At 35.6% G+C, this 15633-nt stretch overlaps 1 protein-coding gene across 3 annotated transcripts in view; it reads right to left on the reverse strand.

Annotated features, from left to right (window-relative positions):
- Positions 1-15633, reverse strand: part of PAN3 (poly(A) specific ribonuclease subunit PAN3) — an 83282-nt gene that overhangs the window by 45521 nt on the left and 22128 nt on the right. The window contains exons 4-6 of one of the 3 annotated variants that reach the window (XM_072850422.1): positions 14318-14384; positions 12229-12299; positions 9940-10002 (exon numbers count right to left, since the gene is read on the reverse strand). In XM_072850422.1, coding sequence (XP_072706523.1) covers positions 9940-10002; positions 12229-12299; positions 14318-14384 — 201 coding nt within the window. Of the gene's footprint in view, positions 1-794; positions 957-9234; positions 9356-9939; positions 10003-12228; positions 12300-14317; positions 14385-15633 lie in introns of those variants that run through there. The other 2 variants (XM_072850423.1, XM_072850424.1) reach the window with 2 other exon arrangements.

The raw sequence follows: 15633 nt of genomic DNA on the forward strand, positions 1-15633 counted from the left end.
TATTGTCAATTTACCCATTTCACTGAGAAGCCATCAAAAAGAACATAACCCTCACAGAAAAAGACTAAAGTAATGATCTCTGAAGAATCAAAAGCACCACACAAGTGCAAAACAGTAATAGCAGCAGTGTTATAGTTTTGACCATTATAATAATTTCCATCTAAACCTGATCTTAAGGGACATCAAGCAGATTCCTCCCAGACTAGAATTATCCTTCATTATCATCCCAAGGATAACCTGCTACTTCTGTATGAGATATGCTCAAATCCAGCTGTACCTGTCCCCTTCTTAAGGAGTTGAAGAAAATTCAGAAATAAAGTAACAATGAAGTTTAACACACAAGTTGAGAAATATAAACTATCCCAACATAAAAATTAAGAATTTACACTTTCTGATTATAGTGGTTAAATCATCAAATTCTGTACTGGGGAAATTTATTTGCATTAATTATCAATCATTTTAATGAAGATCGCTAATTTTACCAGTAGAAACCTTCCTCATGTGAAAATTAAATTAAAAGGTTGTGTTTGTTTGCTTTTAAAACACATTCAATGATTACTTTTGCTCCTCCTCCACAGATTATAACATAATCAGGCAGAGTACATAGCACAGCAGTGGGTGAAGAGAATAAAACATCTGAGTCACTCTCCTGGAGGGCCACTATGCCTACTTTGTGAAATAAATATTTGATCTAATCTCAATCCATATTTGGAGTAACTGCTTCTAACATTTTCCAAAATTTAAAATAAAGCATCCAAAATACTGAAAAAGTGACTAGTAAAAAATAATTTTACCTGTAAATTGTTTTCTGTGACTCTGTTCCACCAAACCATATTGATGGGTACTCCTGTTTTACACCTGTCAGCCAGACAGCCGATAGGGTTCTTTGATTTTCTTGCTTTTGATCCCACCGGAACTATCCTCTCATCCAGCATCCCCAGTCGATACTTCCTGGGCTACGAAAAAGAAGGAGAGAAACCAGGCCACTCCTAACAACCCTCATCTAAAGCTACACTAAAATAGGTATTACACTGTGATATGATTTCTGGATTGGTGGAATAGGAAACAATTTGCAAGTAAAATTTATCTGAGACTGTTTCCTTTCAATCCTGACTATTTGGTTATAATAAACACATCTTTTAAAAAAATGAAAATAAACTTCAGGGACTACTAATTATTTGTAAGCAAAACTTTCCATCACAAGTCAGCCACTGAAATATGAGTATAAACTGGGGAATTCTGTAAAAATTAAAAAACGAAAAATCCATATTTCTCAAATAGATACCTTCAATCACATCATAATACTGAACTCTAACACTTCCCTTGAGATTTCTATCAAACAAGAAATTAACGTCGGCTTTTGTATGCCTCTTTTTAAGTTCTAATTTGCCAAGACTCATCTCCTGAAGACTTGCTTTAAAAATCAGATAGAACTGCATAGCCAATTGCAGCAGAACTCAATGAGAAAAACATTTCTGCTCAAGTTAATATTCAAAGGACTAACTTCAGCTGCTATCTTAAGTGAAGACAGACAAGAATTACGACAATAAATGCATTAGAAACTGACTTAAACTTGAGAAAAGAAAACATGCTTGAAGTGAACATGCAGGAGGTACTTGTGCCTCGATAGGAGTGACATTTCTATTATATCGGTAATGATCTCTACAAATGAAACTATTTATAAAGCATGATATGAACATTAAATTAAACACTGGGGAAAAAAAAATCTGTTAAAGACTTTCAAACAGGTAACGTACAGAAGTTCTCTAAATTTCTCTGTGCTTTCAAACCAACGTGTACCTAGCTAGATGGTAAATACCACCAAAAGAAATATTTCATCATGTATGCACGTATTTAGACCAGAGTCTTTTATACTAGTTATACCAACAATTGGATCAGATTGCAGGGGTTGGTCTGTTTTTCTTTTGCTGTGGTTTTTTGATGTGAAAATGCAACTATCATCTGGACATAGACCACTTTCTAATTAATCAAAACTTAACTTACCTTTATTCGGATATTTACTTCATCTTGTACCTTAGAAATCTTAGCAGTGATATGCATTTTTAAAATTGTTCCTCAGGAAACAAGGTGAGAATCTAATTGGAGAAGATTCCCCACTCACACACAAACAATTTGTAAGACACAGGACAAAACCACCATAAAATGGCTGCAAAAAAACGAAACCTAAACAGATTCCCTCACCTACTTCCCTGAAAACTTTTAGCCTGAAAGCTTTGGAAAGAATTAAAACTGAGAAGAGTCGCTAGTAGCACACTTGCCTAAACCAAAAAAAACACCACGACAAAAAAAAAACCCGCACCCAAGGATACCAACATTGACTATGAGCTAGAAAGGCAATAAACTCCACGAAGATCAAGGTAACCAACTTTAGTAACAATAAACAAGACTGAATTTTGCTGTACCAATTAGAAATTTGGTAAACTGTGTGATAGGTAGGCACAAAGTCCTCCTATAGTTCAAATGCAAACTTGATCACAGTAAATCTAAATATTGGTTATTTATTGGGAGAATCACTCAACTGTTGGGCAACGTACCATCTTAGTAATTCAGAAGGACTACTAATATCATAAACTGCAAAGCTGTAAGGTCTGAGAAGCCAGACATACGAATAACGTTGGACTTTAGGGCAGGGTTTGAATGCAGTATGTGTTTCTCTTAGCCTGGCTATTGAAAATAAATGCATAATGAAGAGTAACAGTTTCCTTGGCAGCTTCGCCATCTTTCTCCATGTTCTGCCAAGTGCAGGGGCACAGTCTGCCTCAGACTAGTGGATTACAACCCAGTGTCCAAACGCATTCCTATTCATAAAGGGTTCTTTTAATCCTCCATAATAAAAGGTGATCTATAAATATTTTGAAAAGGAGAACCAAAACAAAAGAGGAACTGAGCCAACCTGGAGAGAGGCTGTTTCAGTTGCAATGCGATTCAGATTCCAGGCAACAGAAAGAAACTGTATTTTAGGCTTCATGAAGGACCATACTGGAGGGCAGGGGAGAGGAACAATGGTCAATTCTATGCCATAAAGCAACACAGAAACAATGACTTCATATACCAGTAGTTCTTGGCCTACTGGTATGAAAAAAAACTAAAAAGTGGGCAAGACTAAATGAAAATTTTACTTTCATTATCTACTATAAAACATCACCCGGAGATTACTTGGCTGGGATTTCATTGTTCAAATAGACATTAGAAGATGGACAATACAATATTAACGTTTGGAAATAAATTTCACTGTATTTCCATCAAAATAATTCTAAATTACACTTGTTCTCAATGCTCAAAATGGCATCTGATTCAGAAACCTAATCTGAATTTACAGGAATCCAAAAAACACAGGAAAAAGTGTCTGCCAAGAGGAGAGATTCAAAGGAAAAGAAAGATCAAAAAGGCTGAGCAGTTTGAACAAGCATATCAACTTTGCTACATCCCTGCCCTCTACACAGAGCAGCAAATAAAGCAACAGAGACAGAATAGTGCATGTTGAAACAAGCAAGAACTCAGCATCCACTATCATTTCTGAACTGAACTAACATATCTACCTAAAACACAGACACACAAACCCAATTTCTTGGCAGGGGGACCATTTCTCTTAAATGATTACAAAAGCAATTACATTTTTGCCTTCCCTAAACTCTTTCTACGAGGTAAAAAAAACCTGTTCAGCTATACAGATGAAGGGATAGTTCAATATACTGAACTTCGGGGGCGGGGGGTGGCTAAAGCATTTAAATACTTCATAATCCTTTAGCAAGTATTTCTCAAACTAAGTTGCAACTCCCAATATGGTTACAAGTTCCAAATGAGTTATGAAAGCTCAAAAACATCACAATTATTTTTAAATTGAAAAATAAGGTTAAACTACAACAATTAAAATGAAATTTAAGGAAAAAAAACAACAAAACCAAATTATTACAAAACATTACTGGAAGAGTGCAGTTCCTCCAGGGCAAAGAAGTGAGAAGTAGTAGTAATTACTGGCTGCAAATGTTTACATGAGGCAGGGAACAGCTAACTACCTTTAATTGCTAGCAACAGTTTGGCTCCCTAGGGTGAGAAGGGTAAGCATTTTCAACCATAGCTAATAATTATCACCCTTGCCTTGTAAAACCACACTGCTGCCAGCAATTAATGATAGGAAGCTATTGGTTGGCATGATCAGAGGGAAGGTGTTACATTACGAAAGATAAACCCCCAAAGTCTGAGAAACATTACAACTGAACAAAGGAAATCCACTCTAAAAAGAAAAAAGGTCCTTCCTGAGTAGCATCTCCACATCAGAATACTACTACAGATGAATAACTTAATTAGCCCGTGCTAGAAAATATTCCTCAAGTCAGCTTAATTACTTGCTTCCCATTCATTCAACAAGAAGTTTGGGAACACGTTTAGCAAGTCTATTTTCTTCCTACTATTTGCTGTAACAGTGTCTTTGCCCCTAGTTCCTCCTGTTTCACGGACAATGGGCAATGCCACACTTCCTCTTTCCAGTTCAGGGTTGGACATACCACTGGTCTAAGATGTTCTAAGGCTATCCTAGAGGAATAAATCTAAACAAGAAAAGGTTTACGAAGATTCAAACTGTAAAGACTCCTCCTGTCTAACAACTTCCATGTAATGTTTAAGTCTGGATAAGCTGGCAAATCAAACTACACAATTCCAAAGTTTTTTTCCACTGATGATCTGCAATTGGATTTTTTCAAGATCACTCATGTCCCACATTACATTTCTGTTCCTTAAAATGCACTTACCTCTGGTGGGCTTTGAATTTTAGATTTACAAGACATTTTCTATACCAAAAAATGCACAATTAAGTTTGGCATACAAACACATGAACAGGCTATTGTGTTTTAAAGTATTGTGAATAATCTGAGCTACAGTAATGCTGTCTATGTGCATATACTACTGAAGCAAATACAAATGATCTTAAGCCTTCCCCATCACAGGCTAAATTAAGCAGCATTACCTTAAATTACCATAGCTAAAAGGTATCACAGTAGCATTAGCTAGGGCTCATCTGTTGTACAGGGAGTTGACTGTATCTGCATGTACAGACAGATAAAAATAAATACTACATTGTCAGACAGGAAAGATAGGTATACAATATCCTATTTTCCTTGTACTATTTATAACAAAATTAAGCAATATATGCAATTTTAAGTTTCAACGTGGACTTGTTTTGTAAGACTTTGGGTTTTTAACATAAGTTAATGTCAAATAAACCATTAGAAAAAGAGGTTAAGCACTCAGCTAGGGTGCTAGTCTACTGAAAAAGAATCAACTTTTGTTGTATTATGTCTTGAAAACTAAAAGCTAACTACACGCCATTGGTATCATCATTGCTATTTTCACCCAACAGCCGTTACTGATTAGCTGGAATAAGACAGAACTTGAAACACTGTGGATATGGACTTCAATATGTTATTGAGGAAAAGTGCAATCGCCTGGGCAGAATCCCTATACAGGCACAATCAGTCAAGAAGCATGTTAATTGTGAATACAACTGGGTAACTGGATTTAATAACAAGTTCTACAAGGTCTTACACCTGAACATTAGGTATAGTTGCCAGGAATATCCTAACAGATTTGCAAGCTGCTAATATGAAAAAGAGAAGTTGTCTTGTCGTGACTTTTTAAGCTTTGTGGCCAATAGAGCTACAAACCCCTTCACGTTGTCTGGGTTTGTTGCTAACCAAGATACTCTCTCCTCTTCCTCTTTCATTACCACCTCTCACTGGTAGAGAGGCAGACGACACTTCTTTTCTGTATCTCAACTTCTGAAGGTTGGAACCCATTTTTTTACTTTGATACCACAAAAAATGGAATAGGAGCCTGGCCAACAGGTTAAAAAATAATTAAGTGTGTGTTTGGTTGGTGTTTGTTGTTGGGTGATAGGTTTTTTTCTTTTTTATGAAAAAAGGAAGAGTATGCTAACATTTATAATGTTTATATGTTTATAATTTTAAAGTTTATAATGTTATACATTGAGATTACATGCACTTACAGACGAGCCACCCTTCCATCTGGAACCCTTTTTTTAAATTGTTCATGAAACCCTGGGTTTGGCTGGGGACAAAACTTTCACTAGTTGAAAAGTATCACACAGAGACAAACAAAAAAGATTCTTCTACCCAAAGAAAACTAAAATGTGCAATTTGGCATGGAAATAGGTCTTATTCTGGAGCAACATATTTGATCACTTCAAAAAAACCCATTCTTGGTTTAATCAAATTTTAGAGTGAAAGTAGCAACAGATCAGGTATTACATCATGCATTTTAAACTATAGCTAAGGATAACTTTTTAGGTGTACATACTACAAAGTGTATTTCATAAGTATATATGCTGAAGACATGAAAATCTTGAAGAGTTCAGAAGGAGCTAAGGAAAACTGACATATCTTTAAGTCAAATCTTTTCTCACCAATTTTGCAGCCTAGCTAGGTTGGATGAGGTATGAATTAGCACAACAGCTAAAACCTAGCACGGATGTAGTTATACTGGCAAAGTTCTTTACTAAAAAAACTAATACCACCTGCTGAATTGAAATAAGCTGGTGGAAAAGCAGGCTTTTTCCACCACCATTAGAGCAGATAGTTCTGTGTAGCAAAGACTTGCCAGAGTACTACCACCCCAAGACGTACTTTCAAAAACTCCATTGCTAAAGGAGCACACAGTGAGCAAACTACAGGTTTTTTTAGTGTATAAAGGTCTCTTTTCTAATAGGCCAGAAGTTTTTATGCTACTTAGAAAAATAGTGGAAAAATTAAGCATAGTTAAGAACCAAAACTATAGGTAAAAGAGGACTAAAGACTGATGCAACTTCTACTCTGGTCTTTACTAAGCATATGATTTCTCAAAAATGGTATATTTTCTAGCTGCTTTAAATATTTGTATAGTGTCTTCAGCAAATGCATGCACAAGTTTAAAAAAATCTTTCAATTATTTTACTGCAAATCACTTCTGAAGACTACATACACCTTGGCATAGAAAGAATCAAATAAAGCTTGTAAATATAAGCAAAAGCATCTTGCACATTAAAGTTACATTTGTAGTTAACTGCTTCAGCTTGTAAGCTGCACCTGACAAAGTCTAGGTGGCTAGCTGTAAAGTTATGCTTTAAAGATGGGGAGTGAGGGTAGCACTTAGTTTTAGATGTCTGTAGGCCATAACATATATCTGACCTGCTTAGATACAAAACCAAAATAAGCAAAGGTCTTTTTAACACAATTCTAGAGCAAGTGCTGCACTATGCAGTCATCTTATTCTGCTCTTTTCCTTCAAATACACAACAGAATGAGGCAACAAAAATATGATGCCTCCTCATCAATGTAAAAGTGTTACATATTTCTAAAAGGAAGTGCTTTAATAATTTAATTTCTTACATAAGACAATGATCACTAATCCATACACAAAACCAAATGTGAATAATATATTCTCTCATGTTACACTTAAAAATGAAAAATATCATACTATGTAGTAATTACTAAGACAGCAAGAGCACACAACCAAGGAACAATTCCAATAACTAACTATTCCAAAGAAAAATGTAAAACAGGTTAGATGATATCATACCCTTAAAACATATTTTAGACCAAGGTAAATAACCATACTACCTGTAAACATTTATTAGTTTTCTCTAGAAGCACAGTCTGTCTTTCTATATTCCTGCAGCAACTTTTTTTGCATCACTTATAAACTGTAATGTTTTAGTATTGCAGTAGGGGTGTATAATCCCAGAAGGAAAATTTCAAATTTGAAATATAAATTTAGCCCAGGTACACTATAAAGTCTGTGCAGCCATAATTCTGCAATTTACAACACAGTGACATGACGTGGTGTTTGGTAATGACCCTTCAGCTTCTCAGAACATGATTCATGCTTCTGAGATGATATTCAGGAGGCTATGAAACATGAAACAACTGTCTCAGCACATTTTCATTAAAAGTAAATACAGCAAGACCAAACATGGCACACATGGCTTTTCAATGAACACCACTGAGCAATATATAGACCATGTACCAGAGGTGTCAAGGCAGAGCTGGAGATGGGAAGCTGGAGAGAAATATAGCTTCCCAACAGGTAACAAAACTAGATGGAGGACAGGACACTCAAAAATAACTAGCAATAGTTTACATCTTAAGAATTTGGTTTCCATAGGACCTGAAGTTAGCTTTATAGTTTTCTTTTAAAATGAGAGGAGAAACTCTCCTTGTACTCCCTAAAAAGCTTGCACTTATGCAGACTAAGCTTACAGGCAGTCTTTTGTTTCAAAATTATTTTTTCTGCACATTTATTACTGCTGATCAAAGTATACGAATTACAGAAGTCTGCTGTCCAGTCTCACTTGCTGTAGATCTCCACAGGAGCACTAATTAGCAGCACACTGTTCTGGGTGAACTTTAGTCCAAGTAATCTCTCCTATACTTTCCATTCTAATCTAGAGTCTTTTGGTCCTGGCTTTTAGTCACCTAAAACCAATGGAAGGAGTTCTAAAACAAAATTTCTTCAAAATACATAAAAAATAGCATTAAAATTGTCTTGAAAGTTGTTCACTACAGCAGTTGGTTCACTCCTTGCAGCCTGTGGACTAACAGTGGTTCTCACCTTAATGGCCCTCCTCTAGGTGTGGCTGAACAATTAAAAAAAATGAAGTGGAAATAAACCAATGCGAGGAACTTTTCAGAAGAGTTCAGTTTTCATGAGGATTGAAGGCATGAAAAAACAAAGTAAAATGTAAAAGCAATGCTTTTCGCTATCCTGTAAGGCTGACCAGTGACAAGCAGGGGAACCCTTTAGCCTGGATTGGTGGCAACAGTCTCAGAACAAATTTAAACAAAAGTTTCATCACAGATTTTCTTTTTAGTGCATTAAGCTGTCGCTCCCTTTGCAACAGATTCTGATCAGTTATGTTGCACATGTTTTTATGAACTGTTTTCCAGAACCACCAAAATGAATGCAAGTTTTCCAGCCAGATCATTTCAGGGTTTAGAGAGGAGCATTTTTCTAGATAATGGCTAAAGCCAATTTAGGAAAAACACCCAAGAAGTTCAAGTTCAGTATGCCACCCTATTTTTAACAAGCATAACATGTATTTGAAGAAAAAATAAAGTAAGTGTGACATCATTATTCCCAGGAAAGAGGGTTAGTCTATTACTAACTCTAGCTTTTGTTCCATGCTTCACAAATCCTATTTGTGCATTGTAGATTAATACTTACCTGAAAATCTCTTATAGGAAATTCACTTTAAGGCTGCTTGTCTTACTGCATGTGGAGTTACAACAACCGGACAGTAAATCCAGAAGGTTTTACAGTTGACAGAACCTCCACCAAGGCTCCATCTACAGAAATACTTAGCTCCTTTGATTTCATTTTAAGTATCCTATAAAAATGTCTTTAAATAGTAATCTTAGCTTTCCTGAAATCTAAAATTGAAATGCAGTTTAATAATTTCTAAACAGAGAAAATAACCTCGAGAATGTTCATAAAAATTTAAGGACTATATTTACTTTTTAAACAAAAAGTAGAATGTCTTTAAACATCAAAATAATCATAAGCAACTTGAATAGCCCAGTCACACTAACTAGTTTCAAAAACGCTGTCTAATTAAAAAGCAAGGATATTCAGAATTACGATCAATTCTTATCTTTAACATTTTATTGATATCAAATATTTATGTCCATATGGCTTGCCCATTGTTAACGGGCTGCCAGGATAACATGATCAGCAACATCCAGAGACAATAAACTTAACTTCCTTGCTTAACACAGCTACATATTACATGCTTTTACAGAAAGTATTCACAGTTTTACATAACACAAACATGCAGTTTTTACATAGTTGCAAATAACTTAATAGTTCTAAATATTTAAAATATCTCAATTCTAATTTGTAAAGGAAAGCGATTGATCTTTATTCACTTACCAAGACTGTATTATATCTGTCCTCCAAGTCAGTGATAAACGAAGGAAATGCTGGTTTTGCCAGCTAGTTCAGAACAAACAAAACTTTAGCCCTGGGCTCTTAGCAAGAAAAGGGAAAGTTTTTTTCAAATAGTAGATGATGTAAAATTCTACATTTGAGCTAGTCACCAAGGCTCCCTTTAGAGTCAATGAACAGAAGCACACACTTCTAGAAGGCTATCTTGTGTTACAGCAGGCGTCAAGCACTGGCCTGATAAATCACTTTGCTCAAGCTCTAAATAAACCCCAGTTACCGGGGTGGGGGTGGGGATATCACACAAGTTTTTAAATACCTGGCACTCAAGCATTTAGTGCTTTTGAGGAAATAACTTAATACAATTTGAATATTGTACTCAAAAAAACCTAAAAATATTAAGAAACTACATCCATGACTATTTGCAATGTATTGTCTGGTAGTAAAAGTCAGTCACAAAAGTGTGATTAATTGCTCGTAACTTTAGCCATCAATTTTTACCTACTTAAAGCAGTCACTGACATCTAGTCTTTTCCAAAATACTTTTCTCAATGTGAGCTGAATGTTCCTTTAAGTTGCTCATCTCTCTCTACTGACTATAGAGGGAGCCTGGCTGCCTAGATTTTAGACAGCTCAAGTAATATTAGATGAAAACTTCCCTATTACTAGTATTATTTAACAACCTTTTATACAAACATACATTATAAAATAGCAGTCATAATAAGCAACAAATTATTAATATGCAAAGCAAAACATAAACCTCTTTCAATTAATGCCAGTTATGTCTGAAATACTGATTGGAACAAATCCAAGTCAGTTTCACAGATAAATCTTTCTCTTGATACTATTTTAGTAGCAAGTGGCTTAACTTCCTGATTTTTTCTTGGGGGAAAAAAAGGGATCAAGACAGAAAAGACTCTACCATCAGTATTTGAGCTTTGAGTTATCTGAGCTTTACAGTCAAACATTAATCTGTTTCCATTTCCTACTGTTTTAATTAACTTTGAAATAATTTTTAATATTAGAGGCAGCAGTCCCTCTGGTAATACTTCTGTATGATAGCGCATTTTCTTTTGTGTATGTGGTTTATATACATAAGCACACACACACACACTTGCACGCATATATATATATAGTGCTTGCAGACTGAGTTAAAAAGGAATGTATGCTTATTTTCTTTCTCACTATCCTCAGTAAGTGGATAAACAATACATTTATAGTTGTTTACATCCAACTCCCAGTGCACTATACTGGCATTAAGGAAAAGGGCAATTCAGAGATTCCATGTAGTTTGGATACATCATAATATTAGGAAGTTAACATTCTATAACAGCATTTCATTTCAAGGAACATTAGTCTGATGGACCAACTATGGTAATTATCTTTAAGCCCAAACTTCACCTGCAGGAATGATACAGAGCTCCTAACTGCCAACACACAAATGAAGCTCTGAAAAGTCACAAGCATGCTGATGTAGCATGCTTTCAAGACAATTCATTATCGACTACAGGAAAGTTCAGGATCACATGGCTAATAAGAAGAGTAGTAAAACGTGAAAGTCATCAGTGAAAGTAAAATCTGATAACTGGTTGGGACAAGATGTCTTTTTTGGTAAGCCACAGTTCACAAAAATGAGAAAACTCTGGTGTAACCAGATGTTAATCTCTTATTCCAGCCACTGCGTTTGTAAGTGTATACCAGGAAAACACCACAACCTGTGTTGGTGCAGGTCAAAGGTGTCTGAACATGCTTTCTAGCCTTCAGCAAAAGAAAGATTTCTCAATACAGATTAGAGGGGGAAAAACATTCCAAACCCTAGCTTCCCAATAATATTATAGAGTGTCTTTCAAACTAAAGGCATTTTAAACTGTAAGAATTACCTTCATATCATGTATAAATAAATGGGGGAATGATTCTTAATGTATTCAGAACTTGTTGCCATGAAGGCTTGCAGGTGACTCGTCTTGTGCCTCAGTACAAGAAAAATAATTTGTTTTCAAATTCAATGGGCTATGTCCTAATTTTTGTATTCAAAGCATTCTTATAAACTTCGGTTCACAAGTGCTTGGAATATTTCTTAATAGCAGCAGCAATCTGATCTGGTGTAGCAAAAATGAAGTATTAAGATCTTATTTATATCAGCAGCAACATAGTAAAATAAATCTAGTGACATTAAAAGAATCATCCTTATTTCACATAGCATTTCAAGTTATTCCAGGTCTTCTTCCCTGTCAACTGATATACAAATATGCTACCTAAAATTTAGTTGTTGCATACCTTCCTCCTTTGAGACACACTGAGGGCAGCAAAGTCATTAAACAAGGATGAATTTGGTGAAGTTAGTGGATCTGTAAAAAGAATGTAAAACAACATATTATATACCTCTAATATTACAAAGTTTTACATTTTTTAACATTTCTGTATGGAAAAAATCCTTTTGACAAAACTAAGTTTAGCAACCACACTGCTAAAAAAACACAGCATTTATTAGATTTTGTGCAACTGCTCAATTGAAATGGAGCTTATTAGCAGAAGTTAGTTTAATTGCTGTTGACACTATTTGATGTCCATCTAACAATTTCAAAGCCTTCCTCTCCAGATACCTGAAATGAGTAATCTATGTAACAGTCTTACAAATAATGATGTGGATCTTATTTGTCCTGTTACTGTTCTGCACAAATTTAAATCAGAACTAAAGGTAGCAAAAGTCTACATTCTATTAGTAGCTTTTTGTTGCTTTTTCTTCATCCCTATGCATCCCCTCCAGAGCTGAAGCACCAAAACCTGCATAACAATAACAGATGCAACTGTGAACTCCAAACTGCATGGACAGAGCTGTCAAATTAGAGATGACTGCCAGCTGTAAACATCATGTTTTGATGAAACACTGTCTTCAACATTAATCAATGCTCCTTAAAGGGGTAATTCTACAAGTGAAGCACAGCTTGGGCAGGGGGGAGAAAAGGACTTCAGACACAACAGAATTTAAACTGGTTTCCAAAAGTCAGTCTGGTTTCTCTCCTTCGCATGCATCACCATCACTATTTGGCCTGTCACAGTCAAACTCTGACTGCATTTAAAATTGGAGACCTCCACTGCCTTGAATAGCTAATTGTTCGGTGGAATAAAAGAAGTAGAATTAATCACAAAGCCTACTGGAAATGAACCGGGGGGGAGGGAACCACACACACCAAACGAATTTCAACTTTCAAGCAAGTTAATTTTATAGTAGTTACTACCATGCTTAAAAAATTATAACCCTAGTAAGTAGACTAGCTGCAAGGTCAGACATGAAAATGGATTTCTAGAACATCATTTACACAGCAATTTTCAGAGCAGAAATATATTTTAAATCTATGTCCTTGCCATAAGGAAGTAGTATCCTCCTCTTTAAAGAAGTTAGTTTGACAGCTATAGCTGAAATAATCTGCAGTGCCTGTTACAATTTGGAAAGTGATTCCGAAAAGTGCATTACAGAAGTTCAATATACCCTCCACAGTAATTTAGCAAGTATGTTGGCCTGCACTATGGAAACATTTTGTTTGGTTGAAAACCATGTTCCCAATAGCAGGGGAAAAAAAAAAAAAAAAAAAGATGTGAAGTACTGCTTACAAGACAAAACTTAATCCCTATTAAAAATCATCAGTTATGTGACACATTTCACAAAAACTGTACAGCCTAAATTTAGAAATAAAAACCTGTACGTTCATTCCACACAATAACTTACTTGAAAAGCACAATAAAAAGGAATACTACTGTAGAGCAACATAAATGCTTATTTAAGCTATCAGTGCTTTACAGTGGTTATCCAAACTAGCATTTCACTCAAAGTGACAAGACCAATAATAATTTATTTTTTTTTAGGTGGTGGTTTTGTTGGGTTTTTTCTGGTTGGTTGGGTTTTTTTGTGGTTTTTTTGGTTTGTTTTTTTTTTATTTTTTATTTTTTGGGGGGGGGGGGGGCTATAGTTTTTCCCCACTGGAGCAAGACCAATAATTTTTTTTTAGGTGGTGGTTTTGTTTTGGGATTTTTTTTTGTTGTTCTTTGGTTTTGGTTTTTTTGTTGGTTTTATGTTTGGTTGGGTTTTGTTGTTTGTTGGTTTTTTGGGGGTTTTTTTAGTGTTTTTTTGTTTTTCCCCACTGGAGCAAAGAGAAGGCTGAAAATTTATGAGTTCAGTAGCACTTCAGCTTTGGGTTACAAGTAATCCCACAATACACTACTGTTAAAAAATAAAGTTCTATTGCATCCCAAAATCAAATCAGAGGAGAAAGAAAAACTCCCTTAAGTCTCAGTTTTACTAAAGTGAAAACTGAATGTCTTAAATTTCCAAACATACTTTTACACATATTACTTTAAAAGTACTTACCATGGCCTGCGTACTGCTTGGCACTGTCATTGAGAAGGCTAGGGGAGCTGCTGCTATTTGTCATCCTCTGCAAAAATAAAAGACAAAACTCTGCATGTAAAATAAAGCTGTAAAAGACTAAGTGAAAGCATTTGGGATGATATTCAGAAAGTCTTAAGAAGAGACTATTAAACCTGTGCTCATTCCCCACTTAATACTCTAAGCAGACAGTGGTTTGTAGTTGACAAAAACATTTAGTAAAATACAGCATTTCGCAGGAGAGCAATGCAACCCAAAAATGACTGTATATCAAAACAAAACCCTATCTTCATTAATTTCTTCTAACTTGGGAGGGTCTACCAAACCTATGGTTCTCTTCCTGTACATCGTCAAAATGTTAGACAAGCCAATTACTTATCTCCTTTAAACATTCTTTCACACTGTACTCCTGAAACAACTCCTCCCTTTATTATACACTATCATCACAAACTGAAACTTCTCCAACAAAAAATACTCAAATTAGTACAGCATTTGATAGATTCTTTTTAAAAACGAAAGAACCTTTTGAGACCTTTCAGCAAAATCATGCAATTCTTGTAAGCCAGCAGGACATCTGAAACCCTATCAATTCCTCCTAGGCTCCACCTGCTTCTCCTACATTCCTCTAGAGATATGGGCTAGCAATAAACTGGACTAAGTGAGGCCGCTCTAAGAGCTACCACTGCTTTGATATAGAAGTTTAAAAGTGTCTCTCCTTACTCCTACTTATTATTTTCTTTGACTATTTTCTTCCTGTCTCCCAACAGGAAGAAAAAGTGTGAGAAGAAAAGCAAGGCAAGGTCAGGAAGTGTTCTCCATCACTAAGTGAGACTACCAGTAATTTGTTAAAATAATCCCTGGCATGCTTTTGGCCCACATCAACCAGGACTCTCCCAGCCAATTTCCAGGCACTATTCAACAGTGAAAAGATTTGAGATCCCTTCAAATAGACAGTTTGCATGCAGCCTCTGCTTTACCGGGTGAGCGTACACCAGCACAAACAGGCCATTTTGTGCCAGCTGGCCCTAAGCATCAAGGAAAGCTTCCAGGCATGTTTAATTTAGTAGTCTAGACACAGACTAAGACTCAAAACTGGTCACTGGAGTTGGTCTTTATGCTTGCATTTTTCCACGGCCGATCTCAGTGTTGGTGGCAGAGGGCAAGAAGCTTACTACATTATACTTCAAAGCCATTTCATCTAGTTCTTGACCAGAAAGATCAATATTCTGGAATAAATTTGGTAAGAACAGAGGAGAACCAACAGAAACTGGAGTGTTATCCAATATGGTAGAACTGCA

Source organism: Ciconia boyciana, chromosome 1, assembly GCF_034638445.1.
Source record: "Ciconia boyciana chromosome 1, ASM3463844v1, whole genome shotgun sequence".
Classification (NCBI taxonomy): domain Eukaryota; kingdom Metazoa; phylum Chordata; class Aves; order Ciconiiformes; family Ciconiidae; genus Ciconia; species Ciconia boyciana.